Source organism: Oryx dammah, unplaced genomic scaffold (genome assembly GCF_014754425.2).
Source record: "Oryx dammah isolate SB20612 unplaced genomic scaffold, SCBI_Odam_1.1 HiC_scaffold_17, whole genome shotgun sequence".
Classification (NCBI taxonomy): domain Eukaryota; kingdom Metazoa; phylum Chordata; class Mammalia; order Artiodactyla; family Bovidae; genus Oryx; species Oryx dammah.
This window is the reverse complement of record NW_024070201.1, coordinates 15,660,757-15,686,933: the sequence shown is the minus strand read 5'-3', so window position 1 is coordinate 15,686,933 and position 26,177 is coordinate 15,660,757. Positions and strand designations below refer to the sequence as shown.

General features: G+C 39.9%; 1 protein-coding gene across 1 annotated transcript in view; it reads right to left on the bottom strand.

Moving 5' to 3' along the window:
* GUCY1A2 (guanylate cyclase 1 soluble subunit alpha 2) overlaps nt 1–25,934 on the bottom strand; it is a 474,407-nt gene extending 448,473 nt beyond the window's left edge. The window contains exon 1 of the mRNA XM_040257909.1: nt 25,635–25,934. Within this exon, the coding sequence (XP_040113843.1) occupies nt 25,635–25,934 (300 nt within the window). The remainder of the gene's footprint in view (nt 1–25,634) is intronic.
* Between the last annotated feature and the right edge of the window lie 243 nt (nt 25,935–26,177).

Here is a 26,177-nt window from a genome sequence, read left to right as displayed (position 1 = left end):
TGGTAACTAGCCTTAATGTGGTGCTCATTTTTAAATGTAATAGAAATATCAAATTAATATATTGTATAAAAGGAACCAACGGTGTTGTGGATCAATTATATTTCAAAAACAAACTCTGAAAGAAAGATCAGATTTGTGGTTACCAGAGTCAAGTTATGAGAGGTGGGATGAAGAAAGATAATCAAAAGGTTCAAACTAAAAATGCAGAAGAGACACAGATGTATAGAACAGTCTTATGGACTCTGTGGGACAGGGTGAGGGTGGGATGATTTGGGAGAATGGCATTTGAAACATGTATAATATCATATGTAAAATGAATCGCCAGTCCAGATTCAATGCATGATACAGGATGCTCGGGGCTGGTACACTGGGATGACCCAGAGGGATGGTATTGGGAGGGATTTGGGTGGGAGGTTCAGGGTGGGGAACACGTGTACACCCATGGCGGATTCATGTTGATGTATGGCAAAACCAATACAATATTGTAAAGTAATTAACCTCCAATTAAAATAAATAAATATATATTTTTTAAATAAATAAAAGAAATCATCATAAATAAATAAATAAATAAGCTTAATGTCAGGTATCTGTCTAATACCAGAAGGCTAGAAATGTTTTTGAGTATTACGGTCTGCCTATTTGATATTCACTCCCATTATTTCCAAGATATAACCTTCCTCTACCAATTGCTCTGGAGAAGGTAATGGCACTCCACTCCACTACTCCTGCCTGGACAATCCCATGGACAGAGGAGCCTGGTGGTTTGCCGTCTATGGGGCTGCATGGAGCCAGCCATGACTGAAGCAACTTAGCAGCAGCAGCAGCAGCTACCAACTGCTCCTTAATACTTCAGACTGGCTTGTACAATTTTAATATACAATAAATACTTTCACCTTTTTATACTTCTCCAAGCCATACTCATCCTCTCAGTTTAGGCTACAGATTCATCACTTCAACCTCAACTGTGCCCTCAAAAAACACCCAACAATATGTTCCAAGTCATACTAACCCTCTCACTTTAGACTACAAATTCACTATTGTCACCTGCAGCTCGGTCTTCAAAAAATGCCCAACAATACATTAACCTGTTCTTGGTCAGTTTCCTGCCTCATTCTTTAAATCAATAATTTCTAACTTACCATTTTTCCCAAGGACTCTAACACTCTAGTACCATTATTATGTCCATAATGGTATCTATGAGATAGATATGTGGATGTGCTGGTTTGTAGAGATTTTTAATACAATGTTTGATAACACAAGATTTCTTATTATACTGAAATAATAATGAATAGAAAAGCATGATAGAGATACTGTCTCTGTATTGTATAAGAACACTTATCAGTGGCAACATATTATGCTCTCCCAAATAGTCACTATGTCTATGGACATTTTCTGATAATCATACTAACCAAAGTTAAAGATAACTGGCAAAAAAAAGTCTAATGACTTCTGAAGCACCAATAAATTGCCCAATAAGTGAGTTTTTTTAAGTCTTAAAGCTTTCTAAAAAATGCTTTAATTATCTCTACTCTTATTTATATCTGAAAAGATCTACAAACACAGCAGTTAATCAACTAAAATATGACAGCATAAAATCACTGTAGCCTACAGAGCATTAGTAGATATGCTATATACCACACAAGAATTTATGCAATTATTTATTCATCCTAATATTTATTTAGTGCCTTTGTAAACCAGACTTTCTGCTAGGCATGGGCATGCATAGATCTCTGTCTTAAGGAGGTAGAATTAACCAAAAACACCAGTCAACACAATAAGTCCTATTATACAGATTTAAGTAATAACTTAGTATTCTACAAGGAAGATATGCAGTGACAGAAAACAGGATAGATGGTATGGGTATGTGTGGGCACAAAACTAATCAGAAAAACCATTCTGTCCCAATATTAAATTGAAGGGCCCATGCATGAAGAAGCATAGGTATAAAGCAAGCAAAGAAAAGTACTTTATTAGAACATTTTCACTTTCTCCACCAGGTACAACAGACCCACACATCACAAATATAGTACAGTGAACAGTAAAGGACTCAAGTGGACTTCAAGGACTTGCAGCCAAGGTAACATCAGGAACTTCCACACAGACAGCCTCCTCCCATGATAGGTTGGTTCCAGATTTCCCTGCAAACGCACATTTCTTCAAATGTTGGTTCATGATTTATTTAGAGAGTTCAACTAGACCCTTACCCACCTTAGCCACTGAATGAAAGAAAGATTAATTAGCCAAGGATATAAAGTTTAGTGGCCATTATTCAGAAGCTTCTCTGGTGGCTCAGATGGTAAAGAATCTGCCAAAAGTGCAGAAGACCCAGGTTTGATCCCTTGGTCAGGAAGATCCCCTGGAGAAGAGAATGGCAACCCCCTCCAGTATTCTTGCCTGGAGAATCCCATGGATGGAGGAGCCTGGTGGGCTACAGTCCATACAGTCCATGGGGTCACAAAGATTCAGACACAACTGAGCAACTAACACACACATTATTTCTGTCATATTTTGGTAGAGTTTTAGAGGTGGTTCTATAATCTGATATCTGAAGCTCCTATTGCTTCCTTTCTAGACAAAAAAAAAAAAAACTTTTTCATCTAGATGTTTCCTCCCTCTTCACCTTTAAAGAAAACTTTTCATTGGCACATGAACTTGCGTGTCACATTACTTCAAAATGATCCAGTTGACTCATTTGTGAAACGTTATGTTGATCTTGCTTTAAGAAACACAGATACTGATAATAATATCAGATTGACAATCATGACAAGCCTTCTCCTTTTTTCTCAATCAGCCCCAATGTTTTTGAATAACAATTTCTTTATTTTGAATAAAGAGGCCACACGACATGTACACCAATGACATGTGATCCATTAAATATAAACCTTAGGGGAGAATCCTCAGGAAAAATGAGAAGAGACTGTGAATAAAAGTGCAAATGCTTAAACTTCAAATAGTTTCCAACACAGAGGCAAAAAAAATTATTTTGAACAGGAAGGATACAGGAATAGGATGAGGCTGAAAGTCACCTTCTCTATTCTATCCCTATTAGGGCAATAATTGCCTGGGATACCATCATTCCAAAGGAGCAACTTCCAGGATTGTTCTTTCCCAAATAAATGAATCTATATAACTCACTGAGCCTAGATCAAAGACCCAGAAAGTGTGTAATTCATTAACCTTTAAGCATAATTTTGCTGGACTTAGCAATCACCTGGAATTTGTTAAAAATACATAGTCCAGGCCTCTTCCTAGGGTTATTAAACCAGACCCTCTGAACACAACCATCTGAAATCTATGGGACACAGCAAAAGAAATTCTTAGAGGTAAGTTCATAGCAATACAAGCCTTCCTCAAAAAAAACCAAGAAAAATCTCAAATAAACAACCTAGCACACTAACTACAATAATTCAAAAAACAACAAACTAAACCTAAAGACTTTTTTTTTTTGCCTTTTCATACTGTAAAAAGATATGACTTTAGGTTAAACCGTATGGCAGAAAGCAAAGAAGAACTAAAGAACTCTTGATGAAAGTGAAAGAGAAGAGTGAAAAAGTTGGCTTAAAACTCAACATTTAAGAAAACGAAGATCATGGCATCCAGACCCAACACTTCATGGCAAACAGATAGGGAAACAATGCAAACAGTGAGAGTCCTTATTTTGGGGAGCTCCAAAATCATTGCAAATGGTGACTGCAGCTATGAAATTCAAAGACACTTGTTCCTTAGAAGAAAAGCTATGACCAACCTTGACAGCATATTTAAAAGCAGAGACATTACTCTACCAACAAAAGTTCATCTAGTCAAAGGTATGGTTTTTCCAGTAATCTTGCATGGATATGAGACTTGGACTATAAAGAAAGCTGAGCACTAAAGAAATGATGCTTTTGAAATGTGGTGTTGGAGAAGACTCTTGAGAGTCCCTTGGACTACAAGTAGATCAAACCAGTCCATCCTAAAGGAAATCAGTCCTCAACATTCACTGGAAGAATTGAAACTAAAGCTGAAACTCCAATACTTTGGTGACCTGATGAGAAGAACTGACTCACTGGGAAAGATTGAGGGCAGCAGGAGAAGGGGATGAAGGAGGATGAGATGCTTGGATGGCATCACTGACTCAATGGACATGAGTTTGAGCAAGTTCCAGGAGTTGGAGATGGACAGGGAAGCCTGGCATAATGCAGTCCATGGGGTCTTGAAGAGTCAAACATAACTGAGCAACTGAACTGAACTGAAACCTAAAATCAGAAGAAAGAAGGAAATAATCATATAGACAATCTAACTTTATACCTAAAACAACTGGAAAAAGAAGAACAAAAAAACCCCAAAATTAATAGAAGGAAGGAAATCATAAAGATCCAAGCAGAAATAAATGAAAAAGAAATGAGAGAAATAATAGTACAGATTAATAAAACTAAAAGCTTGTTCTTTGAGAAGATAAATAAGATTGGCAAACCTTTAGCCAGACTCATCAAGAAAAAAAGAGAGAAGAATCAAATCAACAAAGTTAGAAATGAAAAAGGAGAGGTTACAACAGACAATGCAGAAATACAAAGGATTATAAGAGATTATTATGAGTAACTCTATGGCAATAAAATGGATAACCTGGAACAAATGGACAGATTCTTAGAAAAGTTCAATCTTCCAAGACTGAACCAGGAAGAAATAGAAATTATGAACAACCCAGTTACAAGCACTGAAATTGAAGCTGTGATCAAAAATCTCCCAAACAATAAAAGCCCAGGACCAGATGGCATCATAGGAGAATTCTATCAAACATTTACAGAAGAACTAATGCCTATCCTTCTAAAAATCTTTCAAAAAATTGCAGAGGAAGGAACACTTCCAAATTCGTTCAATGAGGCCACCATCACTCTGATGCCAAAACCAGACAAAGACAACACAAAAAAGGAAAACTACAGGCCAATATCACTGATAAACATAGATGTAAAAATCCTCAACAAAATTTTAGCAAACATAATTCAGCAACACATCAAAAAGCTCATACACCATGATCAAGTGGGTTTATTCCAGGAATGTAAGGATACTTCAGTATATGCAAATCAATCAATGTGATACATCATATTAACAAATGGAAAGATAAAAACCATATGATAAAATCAATAGATGCAGAAAAAGCCTTTGACAAAATTCAGCACCCATTTATGATTAAAACTTCCAAAAATGGGCATAGAAGGAACCGACCTGGTTAACATAGTAAAGGCCATACATGATAAACCTACAGAAAACATTATTCTCAATGGTGAAAAACTGAAAGCATTCCCCCTAAGTTCAGGCACAAAGCAAGGATGTTCACTTTCACCACTGTTATTCAACATAGTTCTGGAAGTCCGAGCTACAGCAATCAGAGAAGAAAAAGAAATAAAAAGAATCCAGATTGGAAAAGAAGAAGTAAAGCTCTCAGTAACTGCAGATGACATGATACTGTACATAGAAAACCATAAAGATAGGATCAGAAAATTACTAGAGCTAATCAGTGAATTTAGCAAAGTTGCAGGATACAAATCACTACACAGAAATCACTTGCATTTCTATACACTAACAATGAAAAATCAGAAAGAGAAATTACAGAATCAATCCCATTCACCATTGCAACAAAAAGAATTAAATATCTAGGAATAAACTTACCTAAGGAGACAAAAGGAATAAACTTACCTAAGGAAACACAGAAAAGTATGAGACACTAATGAAAGAAATCAAAGATGACATAAACAGATGTAGAGATATTCCCTGTTCCTGGATAGGAAAATCAATATTGTGAAAATGACTATACTACCAAATGCAATCTACAGATTCAGTACAATCCCTATCATATTACCAATGGCATTTTCCACAAAACTAAAACAAAAAAAATTCACAATTCATATGGAAACACAAAGGAGCCCAAATATCCAAAGCAGTCTTGAGAAAGAAGAATGGAGCTGGAGGAATCAAACTTCCTGACTTAAGATTACACTACAAAGCTATAGTCATCAAGACAGTATGGTACTGGCCCAGAAATAAACCCACATACCTATGGGTACCTTATTTTTTACAAAGGAGGCAAAAATATACAATGGGGCAAAGACAGCCTCTTCAATAAATGGTGCTGGGAAGACTGAACAGATATAAGAATGAAATTAGAAGACTTCCTAATGCCATACACAAAGATAAATTCAAAATGGATTAAAGATCTAAATGTAAGATCAGAAAATATAAAACTCTTAGAGGAAGACATAGGCAGAACACTCAATGACATAAAGCAAAGCAAGATCCTCTGTGACCCACCTCCTAGAGTAATGGAAATAAAAACTAAAGTATACAAGTGGGACCTGATTAAACTTAAAAGCTTTTGCACAGCAAAGGAAACCATAAGCAACCCCAACTATAAATTGGAGAATATAATAGCAAATGAAACAACTAACAAAAGATTAATGTCCAAAATATACAAGCAGCTCATACAACTCAACACCAGAAAAACAAAGAACCCAAACAAAAAGTGGGGAAAAGACCCAAATAGACATTTCTCCAAAGAAAACATACAGATGGCTAACAGACACATGAAAAGATGCTCAACATCACTCATCATTACAGAAATGCATTCAAAACTACATTGGGATATCACTTCATACAGGTCAGAATGACCATCATCAAAAGGTCCACAAACACAAATGCTGGAGAGGGTGTGGAGAAAAGGGGACACTCTTGCACTGTTGGTGGGAATGTAAATTGACACAGCCACTACGGAAGATGGTATGGAGATCACTTTAAAAACTAGGAATAAAACCACCATATGACCCAGCAATCCTACTCTGAGGCAAATACTCAAGGAAACCAAAATTGAAAAAGACACATTTATCCCATTGTTCACTGCAGCACTGTTTACAGTAGCTAGAACATGGAAGAAACATAGATGTCCATCGAGAGATGAATGAATAAAAAAGATTTGGTACATATACACAATGGAACATTACTCAGCCATAAAAGGAATGCATTTGAGTCAGTTCTAATGAGATGGATGAACCACCCACTCCAGTGTTCTTGCCTGGAGAATCCCAGGGACGGGGGAGCCTGGTGGGCTGCCGTCTATGGGGTCGCATAGAGTCGGACACGACTGAAGCAACTTAGCAGCAGTAGCAGCAGAACCTATTATACAGAGTGAAGTAAGTCAAAAAGAGAAAGATAAATATCAGATTCTTATGCATATATACAGAATCTAGAAAAATGCTACCGATGAATGTTTTTGCAGGGCAGCAATGGAGAAACAGACATAGAGAACAGACTTACGGACATGGGGAGAGGGGAGGAGAGGGTGAGATGTATGGAAAGAGTAACATAGAAGCTTACATTACCATATGTGAAATAGATAGCCAACAAGAATTTGCCATATGGCTCAGGAAACTCAAACAGGGGCTCTGTATCAACCTAGAGGGGTTGGGTGGGGAGGGAGATGGGAGGGAAGTTCAAAACGGAGGGGATATATGTATGTTAAGTCGCTTCAGTCGTGTCTGACTCTGTGCAACCCCATAGACGGCAGCCCACCAGGCTCCCCCATCCCTGGGATGCTCAAGGCAAGAACACTGGAGTGGGTTGCCATTTCCTTCTCCAGTGCATGAAAGTGAAAAGTGAAAGTGAAGTCACTCAGTCGTGTCCAACTCTTAGCGACCCCATGGACGGTAGCCCGCCAGGCTCCTCCATCCATGGGATTTTCCAGGCAAGAGTACTGGAGTGGGATGACATTGCCTTCTCTGGATAAATGTATACCTATGGCTAATTCATATTGAGGTTTGACAGAAAACAACAAGATTCTGTAAACCAATTATCCTTCAATGAAATAATAAATTTAATTTTTAAAAAACTGAATGAAAAAAAAAATGGCCATTCTGGTGATCCTAAGATAAGAGCTACAGAATCATTTTTTAAATGTAATTTTCTTAAAATTACATTTAAAAACTTGAAATTAAATTCTGTTCTATCACCATCTTAAACAAAAAACTTTTAAAATTGAATCCAAAAATAAAATACTTAGTAATAAACCTGACCAAGGAGGCGAAAGACTCACTGAGAGCTATAAAACATTAACAAAGGAAACTGAGGATGATTCAAAGAAATGGAAAGCTATCTCATATTCTTGGATTAAAATAATTAGTATTATTTAAATGGCCATACTATCCAAAGCAATCTACAGAGTTAATGTGGTCCCTATCAAATTACCCATGATATTTTTTACATAAGTGGAACAAAATCCTAAAATTTTTATGGAGCCATTAAAGACCCAGCATTGCCAAAGAAATTGTGAGGAAAAACCAAAGCTGGAAGCATAACCCTCCCCAGACTTCAGACAATAATACAAAGTTACAAGAGTCAAAACAGCATGCTATTTGCACAAAAAACAGACATATGGAATAATGGAATCAGTTCAGTTCAGTTCAGTCGCTCAGTCGTGTCTGACTCTTTGTGACCCCATGAATCCCAGCACGCCAGGCCTTCTGGTCCATCACCAACTTCCGGAGTTCACTTAAACTCACGTCCATCGAGTCAATGATGCCATCCAGCCATCTCATCCTCAGTCGTCCCCTTCTCCTCCTGCCTCCAATCCCTCCCAGCATCAGAGTCTTTTCCAATGAGTCAACTCTTTGCATGAGGTGGCCAAAGTACTGGAGTTTCAGCTTTAGCATCATTCCTTCCAAAGAAATCTCAGGGTTGATCCCCTTCAGAATGGACTAGTTGGATCTCCTTGCAGTTCAAGGGACTCTCAAGAGTCTTCTCCAACACCACAGTTCCAAAGCATCAATTCTTCAGCACTCAGCCTTCTTCACAGTTCAACTCTCACATCCATACATGACCACAGGAATAAAGAGCCCAAGGTAAACCAAGACATTTATGGTCAATTAATCTTCAACAAAGGAGGCAAGAATATAAAATGTAAAAAAGACAGTCTCTTTAGCAAGTGGTGTTGGGAAAGTTGGACACCTTCATATCAATAAATGCAGTCAAAATACACACACATACCATTCATAAAAATAAACTTAAAATGGCTTAAAGACTTAAATATAAGATATGACACCATATAACTCCTAGAAGGAAACAGAGGCAAAACATTTTCTGACATCAATAGTACCAGTGTTTTGTTAGATCACTCTCCCAAGGCAATAGAAATGAAAGCCAACAGTGAGGTGGGGTGGGGCAAGGGGGTGCCACAGGGGCACCTAATGAAACATACAATCTACTGCACAGCAAAGGAAACCATAAACAAAATGAAAAGACAACCTGCAGAATGAGAAGAAATATTTATGATGCTACTGACAAGGGCTTAATTTTCAAAATATACAAACAGCTCATAAAATTCAACAACTAAAAAACAAATAACTCAGTCCAAAAAATGGGCAGAAGACCTACAGACATCTCTCCAAAAATAACACACAGATGGCCAATTAGCACATGAAACAATGCTCAACATTACACTTCTTCAGGGGATCTCCCTGACCCAGGGGTCAAACCTGTGTCTCTTATGTCTCCTGCATTGGCAGGTAGGTTACACTAGCACCACCTGGGAAGCCCAATGATTAGGGAAATGCAAATAAAAACTACAGTGAGATACCACCTCAGAGCAGTTGGACAGGCCATCATTAAAAACAGACAAATGCTGGAGAGGGTATGGAGAAAAATGGAATCTCCCTACGCTGTCCGTGGGGATGTAAAACACTATGGAGGTTCCTCCAAAAACTAAAAGTGGAGTTGCCATATGATCCAACATTCCCACTCTAGAGCACATACCCAAACAAAAACTATAATTCAAAAAGATACAAGCACCAGTTCAAGATGGCAGAGTAGAAGGATGTATATTCATCTCCTCCTGCAAGAACACCAAAATTGCAACTAGCTGTTGAACAACCATCAACAGGAGGACACTGGAACCCACCAACAAAAGACACTTCATGTCCAAAGACAAAGAAGAAGCTGCAGCAAGATGGTAGGAGGGGCGCAATCACGATAAAATCAAATCCCGTACCTGCTGGGTGAATGACCCACAAACTGGAGAACGATAATAACAAAGAAGTTCTCCCATTGCTGTGAAGGTTCTGAATCCCACATCAGGCTTCCCAGCCTGGGGATCTGACAAAGGAACTGAATCTCCAGGGAATCTGGCCAGCATGATTTGATTACAGGTTTTCCACAGGACTGGGGGAAACAAAGACTCCAGTCTTGGAGGGCACAAACAATATCTTGTGCATACCAACATCCAGAGGAAAGGAGCAGGGACTCCACAGGTGACTGAACCAAAACTACCAGCTAGTGTTGGAGGGTCTCCTGTGGAGGTGAGGGTCACCAGGGGTTCACCACATGTCACCTCAGGCCAAACAACTACCAGGGAGGGAGTGCACCCCACCCGTCAGCAGAAATTTGAATTAAAGCTTTACTGAGCAAAGCCCTGCCCACCAGTTTAGTTCAGTTCAGTGCCTCAGTTATGTCCAACTCTTTGCAACCCCATGGACTGTAGCACGCCAGGCTTTCTTGTCCATCACAAACTCCTGGAGTTTATTCAAACTCATGTTCATTGAGTTGGTGATGCCATCCAACCATCTCATCCTCTGTAGTCCCCTTCTCCTTCCTCCTTCAATCTTTCCTAGCATCAGGGTCTTTTCTAGTGAGTCAGTTCTTCACATCAGGTAGCCAAAGTATTGGAGTTTCAGCTTCAACATCAGTCCTTCCAATGAATATTCAGGATTGATTTTCTTTAGGATGAACTGATTGGATCTCCTTGCAGTCCAAGGGATTCTCAAGAGTCTTCTCCAACACCACAGTTCAAAAGCATCAGTTTTTTGGCTCTCAGCTTTCTTTATAGTCCCACTCTCACATCCATACATGAATACTGGAAAAACCATAGCTTTGACTAGACGGACCTTTGTTGGCACAGTAATGTGTCTGCTTTTGAATATGCTGTCTAGGTTGGTCATAACTTTCCTTCCAAGGAGCAAGTGTCTTTTAATTTCATGGCTGCAGTCACCATCTGCAGTGATTTAGTTAGTTAGTTCAGTCGCTCAGTCGTGTCTGACTCTTTGCGACCCCATGAATCACAGCACGCCAGGCCTCCCTGTTCATCACCAACTCCTGGAGTTCACTCAGACTCATGTCCATCGCATCAGTGATGCCATCCAGCCATCTCATCCTGGGTCGTCCCCTTCTCCTCCTGCCCCCAATCCCTCCAGCATCAGAGTCTTTTCCAATGAGTCAACTCTTCTCATAAGGTGGCCAAAGTATTGGATTTTCAGCTTTAGCATCATTCCTTCCAAAGAAATCCCAGGGTTGATCTCCTTCAGAATGGACTGGTTGGATCTCCTTGCAGTCCAAGGGACTATCAAGAGTCTTCTCCAACACCACAGTTCAAAAGCATCAATTCTTTGGTGCTCAGCCTTCTTCACAGTCTAACTCTCACATCCATACATGACCACTGGAAAAACCATAGCCTTGACTAGACGGACCTTAGTCAGCAAAGTAATGTCTCTGCTTTTGAATATGCTATCTAGGAGCCTCAAAATTAAAGTCTGTCACTGTTCCAACTGTTTCCACTGTTTCCCCATCTATTTGCCATGCAATGATTGCACCAGAGCAAGACCTAACTTTTCCCATAGCCAGTCCCTCCCATCAGGAATCCTCATCCATCAGAAGGAAGACAGAAAAAGGAAGAAGAAGCACAATTCTATAGCAGCTAAACAAAAAACATACAACAGAAAGTTAATCATGATGAAAAAGCAGATAGTTATGTCCCAGATGAAGGGACAAGATAAAATCCCAGAGAAACAACTAAATGAAGTGGAAATAGGTGAAACACCAAAAAAGAATTCAGAATCATGATAGTGAAGATGACATAGGGTCTAGGGAAAACAATGGAGAATATTCAGGAAATGTTTACCAAAGACCTAGAAGACTTCACTTTCACTTTTCACTTTCATGCATTGGAGAAGGAAATGGCAACCCACTCCAGTGTTCTTGCCTGGAGGATCCCAGGAACAGGGGAGCCTGATGGGCTGCTGTCTATGGGGTCGCACAGAGTCGGACACGACTGAAGTGACTTAGCAGCAGCAGAAGAACTAAAGAACAAACAGAGATCAATAATACACTAGAAGGAATCAATAGCAGAATGGATAAATGAACTGGAGGATGGAATGGAGGAAATTACTGCTGAAACAAAATACAGAAAAAATGAAGACAGCCTAACAGACCTCTGGGACAACATGAAATGCACCAACATGCACATTATAGGGGTCCCAGAAGGAGGAGAGAAGGAGAAAGGACCTAAGAAAATATTTGAAGAGATAATAGCTGAAAAGTTTCCAAACATGGGAAAGGAAATAGTCAACTAGTCCAGGAAGCATACAGAGTCCCAGGAAAGATAAACCCAGGGAGGAACACATCAAAACACATAGCAATCAAACTGACAAAAATTAAAGACAGAGATAAAATATTAAAACAACAAGGGGAAAATGACAAATAACATACAAGGGAACTCCCATAAGGCTATCAGCTGGTTTCTCAACAGAAACTCTACAAGCCAGAAGGGAATGGCATGATATATTTAAAGTTATGAAAAGGAAAACCTACAACCAAGAATATTCTACCCAGCAAGACTCTCCTTCAGATTTAATGGAGAAATCAAAAGCTTTCCAGACAAGCAAAAGTTAAGAGAATTCAGCACCACCAAACCAGCTTTATTAACAAATGCTGAAGGAACTTCCCTAAGCAGGAAACACAAGGAAAAGACCTACAGAAAATAAACCCAAAACAATTAAGAAAATAGTAACAAGATCATACATATCAATAATCACCTTAAATGTAGATGGATTAAATGCACAAATCAAAAGATATAGACTGCTGGGCGTATGAAAACATGTGCATGTATGTATGCACTTCCACTTACCACAACACTGTGCCTGACCCCCAAATTGTGTTTAAGTATTTTTACATTGTTAAGTTCCTTATGTTTCCATTATGGCTTACAATTGCAATTATCGTTTATTTTTTGCCTGGCTATTGATTGTGAAAACTGATAAACATCTTTCACTATTGTGATTATGTAACTATTACTCAATACCATTGTATCGTGATAGGTCAACAGAAAAATAACAGAACTCTATTATCACCCAAACTACAATTTAACAGTAAAGACATGTGGTGCCAAGGAGAAGGGAGGGTAAAGGAAGGATGGAGGGGGCATTTGGAGTTAGCAGATGCAAACTAGTATATCAGTTCAGTTCAGTCATTCAGTCATGTCTGACTCTTTGTGAGCCCATGGACATCAGCAAGCCAGGATTCCCTCCATTGAGTTGCTGATGTCATCCAACCATCTTATCCTCTGTCGTCCCCTTCTCCTCCTGCCTTCAATCTTTTCCAGCATCAAGGTCTTTTCAAGTGAGTCATTTCTTTGCATCAGGTAGCCAAAGTATTGGAGCTTCAGCATCAGTCCTTCCAATGAATATTCAGGACGGATTTCCTTTAAGATTGACTGCTTTGATCTCCTTGCAGTCCAAGGGACTCTCAAAAATCTTCTCCAATACCACAATTCAAAAGCATCAATTCTTCAGTGCTCAGCTTTCTTTACAGTCCAACTCTCACATTTACACATGACTACTGGAAAGACCACAGCTTTGACTAGATAGACCTTTGCTGCAAAATGATGTCTCTGCTTTTTAATATGCTGTCTATGTTGGTCATAAATTTTCTTCCAAGGAGCAAGCATCTTTGAATTTCATGGCTGTAGTCACCATCTGCAGTGATTTTGGAGCCCAAGAAAATAAAGTCTGTCACTGTTTCCATTTTTTGCCTGTCTATTAGCCACGAAGTGATGGGACTAGATGCCATGATCTTAGCTTTTTGAATGTGGACTTTTAAGTCAGCTTTTTCACTCTCCTCTTTCACTTTCATCAAGAAGCTCTTTAGTTCCTCTCCACTTTCTGCCATAAGGGTGGTGTCATCTGCATAACTAAGATTATTGATATTTCTCCCAGCAATCTTGATTCCAGCTTGTGCTTCCTCCAGCCCAGCATTTCTCATGATGTACTCTGCATATAAGTTAAATAAGCAGGGTGACAATATACAGCCTTGATGTACTCTTTTCCCAATCTGGAACCAGTCTGTTGTTCCATGTCTGGTTCTAATTGTTGCTTGTTGACCTGCATACAGATTTCTCAAGAGGCAGGTCAGGTGGTCTGGTATGCCCATCTCTTTCAGAATTTTCCACAGTTTATTGTGATCCACACAGTCAAAGGCTTTGGCATAGTCAATAAAGTAGAAGTAGATGTTTTTTCTGGAATTCTCTTGTTTTTTCCATGGTCCAACAGATGTTGGCAATTTGATCTCTGGTTCCTCTGCCTTTTCTAAATCCAGCTTGAGCATCTGGACATTCATGGTCCACACACTATTGAAGCCTGGCTTGGAGAATTTTGAGCATTACTCTGCTAGTGTGTGAATGAGTGCAATTGTGCAGTAGTTTGAACATTCTTTGGCATTGCCTTTCTTTGGGATTGGAAACTAGTATATACAGAATGGATAAACAAGGTCCTACTGTATAGCGCAGTGAACTATATTCAATAGCCTATGATAAACCATAATGGGGAAGAATATAAAAAAAGGACATGTATATATAATGAATTACTTTTCTGTATAGCAGAAATCAGCACAAGATTGTAAATCAACTACATTTAGATAACCAAAAAACAGGTGGAAAAAAACAACAGGCCCTCTGAGAAAGAAGCCCAGTAATCTGCATTCCAACAATCGTTTTTAGGTATTTCTTTTGTTCACTGACGTTTCATAACGTCTAGCTCAAATGAAGAACTGTTTAATAAACCCCAAATAAAGCTTGGGCAGGAAGTGATTTCTCACTGTTCTATTTATAAGAATGTTCACTCTTTCTCAGTTCCACCAAACAGCCATAACAAATCTCCAGTCTTCCAAGATATTTCCGGCTCCCTTACTTCCTAAATCAATCTACCCTGAAATTTTCAATTTTATGAGATGCCCCTGAGCTTACAGCACATAAGTCTAGATCTTCAGATCCTGTTCTGAAGTGATATTTAAGGAGTAAGATTTTTTTACTCTAACAATGGATTTTTGGTGACAGCAGCCCACTTACTGACAAACATTTCCCACCAGAAAGAGAGCTGTACAGAAAATATAAGCAGACTTCTACTGGAGACTGAGAGAGTTGTTACATTTACCTAATTTCTTAAAATATAAATGGGCCTCTCAAGGAGTTCCAGCAGAGGGATCCTTTTCCATTTTCTTTCTTTCTAGCACAACTTCATTCTGAAGTTTTGCTTTAAATGGCAAGAGTAAGTAAAATTCAAACAGGTTTGCATACTTGAAAGTATCTCTCAGAGACTGAGTATGAAATCTATTTTATTTGATTGAACCAAATATAGCACAGGAAAAAATTAAACAAAAGAGAAACAACTATAATTAGATAAACAATAATAATATTAATAATTGTTAATATAATAATAATAATTCTTAAGAACATCTTTCACTTATTCTGAACATTTTATTGAAAATCCATTAAGTATCAGGTACCATACTAAATGCAAGATAAAAATAAGAGTGTTGAAATGAGTCAGAATTTAAACAGCAGAACTTTGACTTTTGGTCTATGCAACAAATAAGGGCCTGCAAAGGTGTAGTCCTTAAAGGCCTAGCCAGTTCTTGTAAATATTTCCCCTACTTATGCCACATAATATTTTTCTTCCTATATGTGTGTGAAATTCACAGTAAACAGTGTTTATATCTAAAGATAACCCACTAATTTTACTACCATATTCAAAAAAAATGTAGGTTTACGTTCAGCTCCATATGCTAGAGGCAACAAGATAAAACAAAAAAGGACTTCCTTGGTTATCCAGTGGTAGAGAATCTGTCTGCCAATGCAGGGAAACAGGTTTGATCCCTGGTCCAGGAACATTACATGTACTGTCGGGCAATTAGGCCCATACTCAACAACTACTAAAGCCTGCACATTCTAGAGCCCATGCACTGCAACTCCTGAAGGCCTTGCCACTACAATAAGAAGCTGCACACAGCAACTAGAGAGTTAACTGATACCCAGTTGTGGGTGTGTCTGGTGGTGCAAGTAAAGTCTGATGCTGTAAAGAACAATACTGCATAGGAACCTGGGATGCTAGGTCCATGAATCAAGGTAAATTGGATGTGGTCAAACAGTAGATGGCAAGAGTATCATCTGAATATCATTATCATCTTGCCTACTACTGTGGGCAAGAATCCTTTAGAAGAAATGGAATAGCGCTCATAGTCAATGAAAGAGTCTGAAATGGAGTAGTTGGGTCCAATCTCAAGAATGACAGAATGATCTCTGTTCAATTCCAAGGCAAACCATTCAATATCATAGTAATCCAAGTCTATGCCCCAACCACTGATGCCAAAGTAGCTGAAGCTGAACAACTGTATGAAGGCCTATAAGACCTTCTAGAACTAATACCCCAAAAAGATGTCATCTTCATCATAGAGAATTGGAATGCAAAAGTAAAAAGTTAAGAGGTACCTGGAGTAACAGGCAAGTTTAATCTTGGAGTACAAAATGAAGCAAGGAAAAAGCTAACAGAGTTTGGCCAAGAGAATACACTGGTCATAGCAAACACCCTTATCCAACAACAAGAGATGACTCTACACATAGACATCAACAGATGGTCAACACCAAAAGCAGATTGATTACATTCTTTGCAACCAAAGATGGAGAAGCTCGCAAACACAAGATTTGGAGCTGACTGCCACTCAGATCATGAGCTTCTCATTTCAAAATTCAGATTTAAGTTGAAGAAAGTAGGTAAAACCCCTGGGCCATTCAGTTACAGTTCAGTTCAGTCGCTGAGTCATGTCTGACTCTTTGCGACCCCATGAATCACAGCACACCAGGACTCCCTGGCCATTACCAACTCCCGGAGTTCACTCAGACTCACGTCCATCGAGTCCATGATGCCATCCAGCCATCTCATCCTTGGTCATCCCCTTCTCCTCCTGCCCCCAATCCCTCCCAGCATCAAAGTCTTTTCCAATGAGTCAACTCTTTGCATGAGGTATCCAAAGTACTGGAGCTTCAGCTTTAGCATCATTCCTTCCAAAGAAATCCCAGGGCTCATCTCCTTCAGAATGGACTGGTTGGATCTCCTTGCAGTCCAAGGGACTCGCAAGAGTCTTCTCCAACACCACAATTCAAAAGCATCAATTCTTCAGCGCTCAGCCTTCTTCACAGTCCAACTCTCACATCCATACATGACCACAGGAAAAACCATAGCCTTGACTAGGCAGACCTTAGTCGGCAAAGTAATGTCTCTGCTTTTGAATATGCTATCTAGGTTGGTCATAACTTTCCTTCCAAGGAGTAAGCGTCTTTTAATTTCATGGCTGCAGTCACCATCTGCATTGATTTTGGAGCCCAAAAAAATAAAGTCTGACACTGTTTCCACTGTTTCCCCATCTATTTCCCATGAAGTGATGGGACCCTGATGATTATACAGTGGGAGTGACAAATGGATTCAAAGGATTAGATTTGATAGACAGAGTGCCTGAAGAACTATTGACAGAGGTTCACTGCATTGTACAGGAAGCGGTGACCAAAACCATCCCCAAGAAAAAGAAATGAAACAAGGCAAAATGCTTATCTGAGGAAGCCTTACAAACAGCTTAGAAAAGAAGAGAAGCAATAGGCAAAGGAGAAAGGGAAAGATATACCCAAATGAATGCAGAGTTCCAAAGAATAGCAAGGAGAAATAAGAGAGCCTTCTTAAGTGAACAATGCAAAGAAATAGAGGAAAATAATAGAATGGGGAAAACTAGAGATCTCTTCAAGAAAATCAGCAATACCAAGGGAACATATCGTGCAAAGATGGACACACTAAAGGACAGATTAAGATAAGTGGAAAGAATACACAGAAGAACTGTACAAAAAAGGTCTTAATGACTCAGATAATCACAATTCTTGGGTCACTTACCTGACATCCTGGAATGTGAAGCCAAGTAGGCCTTAAGAAGCATTAAAAAACAAAGCTAGTGGAGGTGATGAAATTCCAGCTGAGCTATTTACAAATCTAAAATATGATGCTGTTAAAGTGCCCTGGTGGCTCAGATGGTAAAGTGTCTGCCCACAATGCAGGAGACCTGGGTTCAATCCCTGGGTGGGAAGATCCTCTGGAGAAAGAAATGGCACCCCACTCCAGTACTCTTGCCTGGAAAATCCCATGGATGGAGGAGTGTAGTAGGCTACAGTCCATGGGGTCGCAAAGAGTCAAACACGATTGGGTGACTTCACTTCACTTCAAAGTGCTACACTCCATATGACAGCAAATCTGGAAAACTCAGCAATTGCCACAGGACTGGAAAAGGTCAGTTTTCATTCCAATCCCAAAGAAGGGCAATGCCAAAGAATGTTCAAACTACCACACAATTGCATTCATTTCACATGCTAAAGTTAATGCTCAAAATCCTTCAAGCTAGGCTTCAACGGTACATGAACAAAGAACTTCCAGATGTACAAGCTGAATTTAGAAAAGGTAGAGAACCAAAGATCTAGTTGCCAACATCCATTGTATCATAGAAAAACCAAAATACCTCGTGCAAAATGCTGGGCTGAATGAAGCACAAGCTGGAATCAAGATTGCCAGGAGGAATAGCAACAGCCTCAGATATGCAGATGACACCACCTAATGGCAGAAAGTGAAGAGGAACTAAAGAGCCTCTTGATGAGTGTGAAAAAGAAGGACAGGAAAGCCTGACAAGCTGCACTCCATGGGGGTTGTAAAGTGTTGGACACAGCTTAGCAACTGAACAACAATAGCAACTCCTCTCACACACCTCAGAGTACTTCAAGGTAGATAAACTATATAGTAAAAATGATTATATAATTACATTACCTCTACTCACAAACTAATAATCACTGATGTCATTTCCCATAGTCAAAATTTATCTTTAAAATGAAGGTAAAACAACTGAGCTGGTAGAATAGAGTGCCTTACACAAAACATAAAAGTTATTAGTTGGGTAATTGTTGTTTCTCACAGCCTAAGCCTTTGAACATACATACAAATTATTTTGAATGCAATGGATGGGGAACTCTTGAAATTCTCAGGCAAGTGAAAAAAACAATTTTTCTTTCACCTAATGCTTTTTTCCTAAGATAAAAATAATTTGCATTGAAATATTCATATTCTACCAAATACATATCTAGTATTTTTATGGAATTTATAGTAATGGCACTCATACTTCCACATAACATTCAACAGTTTGACAGAAATTTTTGAATCTGTAATGATTACACATATTTATGTACTCACATGAGTCATAGCCAGGGAGCCAAAAATGGGCTCCACTTTTAATTTTTTAATGGATAGACTGGGCAATGCTAATAAAATTTACACTGGGCAATGCCTAAAAAATTTTACCAATACTTTTAGGTACATGTCATCAGTTGACCAATGAACTCTTTTAATAACATTGTTATTGTTGTTTAGCCACTAAGTCATGTCCGACTTTGGGACCCCACGCTGCCAGGCTCCTTGGAGAAATCACGGGATTTCTCAGACAGGAATACTGGAGTGGGTTGCCATTTATTTACTACTGAGCCAGCAGGGAAGCCTTTTTTAATAAGGTTATTAATAAGTAAGGTCTGCCCAGGCGGCACTAGTGGTGAAGAATCTGCCTGGCAACGCAGGAGACAAAAGAGATACGGGTTCAATCCCTATGTTAGGAAGACTCCCTGGAGCAGAGCATGGCAACCCAATCCAGTATTCTTGCCTGGAAAATCCCATGGAGAGACGAGCCTGACAGGCTACAGTCCATAGCACTCATCACTCATAAGTAAGTTACTAAGAAAAAACAAAAAATTATAGGTCATTTGGAGGCATTTAAATTTGACTGAAGTTAATGAATCACAGCTTGTAACTATCATTTATCAAGTTCAAGAAATTTTACAAGAAATATTGCTCCTCTTTCACAACACAGCTCTAAGGTAGTCATGATTCCTACTTTACAAAATAGAAAACTAAGACTCTGAGAAGGTAGGAGTTGGCTCTCCCAGGGTCTTAGACATAGTAAAGGGCTCAGGAAGGAGTTATTCAGATTGTCTGTCAAAAAACATATCCTTGTACTTTCAACTCTGCCGTGCTGTTTCTGATGACTAGGGACGAAGCAAAGAAAAGTAATAGAAATAGAAAATAGAATACAGAAATAGAAAAGGCCATTAAATTCTGATTTCAGATTGTAGTATCTAATTTATACAAAAGTGAAAACATTAACTACTAGAATACATTTTGTTTCATTTTTAATTTTAATGAATCTATTGCTCAGAAGTTTAGAACCCACATTTAACTTCAAAATCTTAAAATTTCAATTAAAACACATAAATGTGTCAAATACCTTACCTCACAAATATATTTTATATACTTTTCATGATTTACATGTTAGTTACACTTACAATTTCTAAGGTTTTATTTAGGCCTTATACATCACAGGGTTCATTTTATTTAGTGAGAAGTTCAATATGTATTTTTATGCTCTTTCAATTTTCCATTGGCATATATCAGTAAAATTTCCTTTCCAAAAACAATTTTGCTGTTTTGCTACTTAAATTCAAGCTTCCCTTCCTTTTTCTTTCCTTGCTGTTCTTTATTTCTTGGACTAATCCTCATATAAGTAGCTTTCCTCCCCTTACATGCCCTCCTTGCAATTCTGTTACTTTTCTTCCTGTCATTCTGCTATCTATAGCTCCGAAGTCTTCAAAGCCATTTGTAATGTGCCTGGAGGGCTACAGTCCTTGGGGTCACAAAGTGTTGGACATGACTGAGCAAGTGAGCATGCAAACAAATGTTGTAACAGCTAGTAGTGCTCAGACAAGAGACCTAAGAAAGCCTTGACCCTCATTGATTTCTGAGAGTATCTTCACTGATAGGCTGACATTAGCAAACCCAAAACTGAGGTCAAAGTGACAGGGGTCTAAGCAATCATCATACATAAAAATAAAATGAAAATAAAATGAGATCCCAAATTTACCCTTGATGCAAAAAGTCCCAGCTGTCTCTTCGTATGTGTTCCCAAGTAAATTATTTCAAAATAAATAACATAATAAGTGATTTATACCAGATCTTTAGGATTATTTTTCTTTTTATGGCTGCACCCCAGAGATATGCAGGGAACAAACCAAGCCAAGTGGAGGATAAAACTTCCCCTAAACATCTCTGCAGCAACTGGAGTTCTTATATTTTCCCTCAATACAGTTTACTTAGAATAAAAGCTATAATTAAAGTTTCATGAGGTTAAAGAATGGGAAAGTTTTATTTGGCATTTGTATCACCAACGCTTTGCACAATACTTGCGACATAACAGACCCTCAAATATTTTTTAACAACTAAGTGGAAAAATTAATACTTTGATGCCTCTACTAAAAATTAGTACTTTGATCCCCTAGGAAAGAAAATAATCTACTTTCCTCAGTTTTAAAACTCATATGTCCTTGCTTTTTATTTCATATGCCACTGTGAGAGCTTATTGAAATTTTATTTAACTTATATGCAAAGTACATCATGAGAAACGCCGGGCTGGAAGAAGCACAAGTTGGAATCAAGACTGCTGGGAGAAATATCAATAACCTCAGATATACAGATGACACCACCCTTATGGCAGAAAGTGAAGAAAAACTAAAGAGCTTCTTGATGAAAGTAAAAGAGGAAAGTGAAAAAGTTGGCTTAAAGCTCAACATTCAGAAAACGAAGATCATGGCATCTGGTCCCATCACGTCATGGGAAATTGGTGGGGAAACAGTGTAAACAGTGTCAGACTTTATTTTGGGGGGCTCCAAAATCATTGCAGATGGAGATTGCTTACTCCTTGGAAGAAAAGCTACGACAAACATAGATAGCATATTAAAAAAGCAGAGACATCACTTTGCTAACAAAGGTCGTATAGTCAAAGTTCTGGTTGGAGTCATGTATAGATGTGAAAGTGGACCATAAAGAGGGCTGAACCCCAAAGAATTAATGTTTTCTAACTGGTGTTGGAGAAGACTCTTGAGAGTCCCTTTAACAGCAAGGAGACCAAACCAGTCAATCCTAAAGGAAATCAACCCTGAATATTCATTAGAAGGAAAGATGCTGAAGCTCCAATACTTTGGCCACCTGATGGGAAGAGTCAACTCATTGGTAAAGACCTTGATGCTGGGAAAGATTGAAGGCAGGAGAAGGGGACGACAGAGGATGAAATTGTTGGATGGCATCTCTGATTCAATGGACATGAGTTTGACAAGCTTTGGGAGATAGTGAAGGACTGGGAAGCCTGGTGTGCTGCAGTCCATGAGGTCACAAAGTGTCACACATGACTGGAGTGACTGACTTAGTGACTGAACAACAACATTGAAAGCTTGACGACACCTGTCTTCATAGAATGTCAGAATAGGGAGAGGCTTTAAATGTAATAATTTACAGAAAAGGATGACCCTAGATAGTAAAAGTGATATACACAGTGATATACATGTATTTAGTTATCCAAGGTACAATGAATGAGAACCAGGTCTCCTGAATTCTGGATTTTTTTTTTCAATTTCATCAATTCAATTTACTTTTATTATTAAAATGTTATGAAGTATCATAACCTGTATAGCTAACATCAATGCAGCTATTAGTATCTCTTAAAATACCAAAATCCTGAGTTTGAATATTCCATTGACCAAATTACTAGCTGAATTCTTGGCAATATCATAGTATTTATTAAATGTATTTACATTTCCCTACTTGCAAATTATTCTGAATAAAAAAGAAAGAAATCTCCAGTGATCAAGACAACATTCCACAATGAGACCACTAAGAAGACAAGAGTTCCACAGCAATGCAAGAAGGTTTGCAAAACTCAAAACAACTAGAAATTTCCATCTAAGAATGCTCTGATAATGGCTATCCTCAGCGTTTTAGGGTTTGGGTTATTTTGCTTGTTCATTCGTTTTTAAGTTGTTCAGGTCTAATGAAAGGACACTGGATAGGACATAAGTGTTTCCAGAGAAGCTTAGAATGCTGACAGCGTAGGAGAACAAATTTACAGTAATTTTTTGAAGCAGTGTTCTAGTTTGCCAAACAAAAGAAAATGGGGGTAGAGAACACAGAATAGTCACTGCTTTGAAATATACTGTTTTGTGTCACCAAGTCCACCGTTGATATGGTGAGTCAATGAGAACTGGTTTATACATGTCTTAGGAAATTGGAATTGTTATACTATATTCACCTATATGTTTTCAGCATTACAGGTGAAAAAGCTTTTCAAAATATAAAAGAATTACAGAATGGAAAGTACATACAGCTGTTGCTTATTTCTGATTATCACAATTATTTTCAAATTTCTTATCTAAATACCTGATTACATATTTTTTTAATCTGGCAAAGAGCCAAAGTCATTCAAATTTTAGGTTTATAAAAGGTGAAAGTCAGACTGTTTCTTCCCTCTTATTTTGGCAGTAAACAGTAGCATTCAATTTATTTTAACTACTTCTAACATAAGTCACTGAGAGTAGTCTTATGATAAACTGGCATTACCAAAGGCACTGCCAAAACTTTTGAAAAATTTGTAAACTCTGATTTTTAGGGGAAAAAAAACCCTCTAGAATTATCAAAACAATTCCCACAAAAATCTAATACTTATCTTTAGTAAAATTATCATGTTAGATATGAATCTGTTACAATGAAGAATTAGTATATTGCACAAATTTTGCTTTGGTCACTGACACAAAACTACATATGCACAGGATTACTGGACTCCTTTTATAAAGGCTTAAGTTAAACAATTTGCAACATCAAATAGTTCCTAAAAGTGTGCTTCCTGGGAAATATTTGCATTAATAATAGCACACAGTAGATAAGCTATTATGAGTTTTGTGCCTAGGTTATCAATGGAAGAAGTGGCAAAAGGTAATTGAAGGGAAAATGCACAAAAAAGGAAGATGACTGAAACAGTAGTCTCATTGCTAAAGGAAAAGGCCATACTCCATTAAGGCACAGCCCCAGGATATTTGTAGGACTGCCTGGTACAAGTCCCCAGTCTCTCTGGATCCAATTTTTTCTCAAGGCCCTCCTACAGTCAACTGCAAGAGTACTTTCAAAAGGGAGACTCAAGAGCAGGCAAACAAGATCAATGTTCAGATTCACTTCTAAAACTTTAAAGAAGTAAAACTCTCAGAGATGGGTAGCTAAAAGTGCTTTCAGAAGTTGAAATCCTTGTAACCAATCAAGATGCAAATAAAAAGCAGCTTTGGTTTTACGATGAATCTCTTTAGGATTCTGTCTCAATGGAGTTCCTTCAAAACAGAGCTCATACAGTCTAAGAAAGACTGAAACAGAAGTCTGGCATTACTGCAAAGATTAAAAGTCAAGAGTAGCTGAAATGCCTGACCAGGAATGAGGCAGAGTGCTCTGGAAAGATGCCAAGAATCATAGGGAGTCTGGAGTACACCTGGAACTGATGATACAGCCATCCCTATTGAGCACAAGTTAGAGACAGCTACGGAGGAGGCGATGGCACCCCACTCCAGTACTCTTGCCTGGAAAATCCCATGGAGGGAGGAGCCTGGTAGGCTGCAGTCCATGGGGTCGCAAAGAGTCAGACACGACTGAGCGACTTCTCTTTCACTTTTCACTTTCATACACTGGAGAAGGAAATGGCAACCCACTCCAGTGTTCTTGCCTGGAGAATCCCAGGGACGGGGGAGCCTGGTGGGCTGCCATCTATGGGGTCACACAGAGTCGGACACGACTGAAGCGACTTAATAGCAGAGAGAGCTAGGCAGTCATTTATTCATTCAACAGATAGTTACGCAGGGCCTAATATAAGGAAACTGAAAAAATGAGGGAGAATGCACTAAAGAATCCAGGGGACAGAGAGTGAAAGATGAGGTAGGGGTGCAAGAAACAGAAGACAGGTTTAGAAAACCAAATACCCGCGTTACCCACAGAAGAAGATTGAGCCAATAAATGACCAGTAACCAAGAAAAAAAATACATGAGGTGGCGAGAAAACAAGAGATGAGAGAGCTCTTCATCAAAAGACAACTCAAAAAATTATCTGACAACCGGTCCCTCAAGATTGAGAAAAGGAATGCAACCTAGAGAAGGCAGTTAGCCTGCAGAATTCAAAGATGTCAGAGAAGGTCATGCTAAGAGCAAGAGTGTGGGGGGAAAAAAGAGGGGAAGAGTTTCCTGGAAGGGAGTAGGGGTTCCTGTGGGATGCTGGAGAAGAGAGGAGACACAGTGCCTGGGAAAGTTTGGGGGAAAGAAACAGGTGGGTGAGAAGGAGCCGTCGAGCCGTCAGGGAGACTGCGACGAAGGAGGTTGCAAATGCTGGAGGTGGGCAGACCGACCTTTGAATCAGGAGCCCCTCGAAGGAGTGAAGTCTCACTCCACGCCCGTATCCCAGTGCCCCCTTCCACCAGGGCCCAAAGTCCAGGTCTCTCCCGGGGGGCATCGGGAACTAGGCCAGGCTAGGCCCCGCCACCCCCACCCCGGCGGCGGGGCTCTTGGCACACGGCGAGACCAGCCTGGCGCCCACCTGCCCGGTCCGCGTCCTTCCACCCAAGGCTCGGCCCTGCCCCTCGTCTCTACTCACCGAGGGCGCCGTCAGACGGCTGATGCTCTCGCCCAGTGAGTCCAGGTTGACCCGCCTGCGGCGCTGCGCTCGCCTAGCCCCCGCCGTGGCGGCGCTGACTGCGGCGGCGGCTGCTGCGCTGGCCGCCGAGGCTCGGGCGGAGACGAGCGCCGCGCTGGGCTCGGGCGGCCCGGGCGCGCCGCGGCCGCCGTCCCAGCAGAGCCTGGACAACGGGCACTCCGTCTCCTCCTCGGGGCTCGTCTCCAGATAGTCGGAGCCCAGGGAGCTGAAGGACTCGGACGAAATCTTCCTCCGAGACATGCTGTCGGCGCTGCGGCGGCCGAGGCGGCGGCGGCGGGAATACGGGCGGCGGCGGCGGCTGCACCGGCGGCGTTAGGGGCTTTGCGGCCGCGGGGCGACGGGGCAGGGCTGCTCGGCCGGGAGGGCGGCCCCGGAGCCGCGGAGCCTCGGGAGCCGACTGCTCATGGCGGGAACTTGCAGCGCCGCGCTGCCCTGGGCCCGCGTTCGCCAGCCGCTGCCGCCTCGGCGCGCGCCTGGACGCGT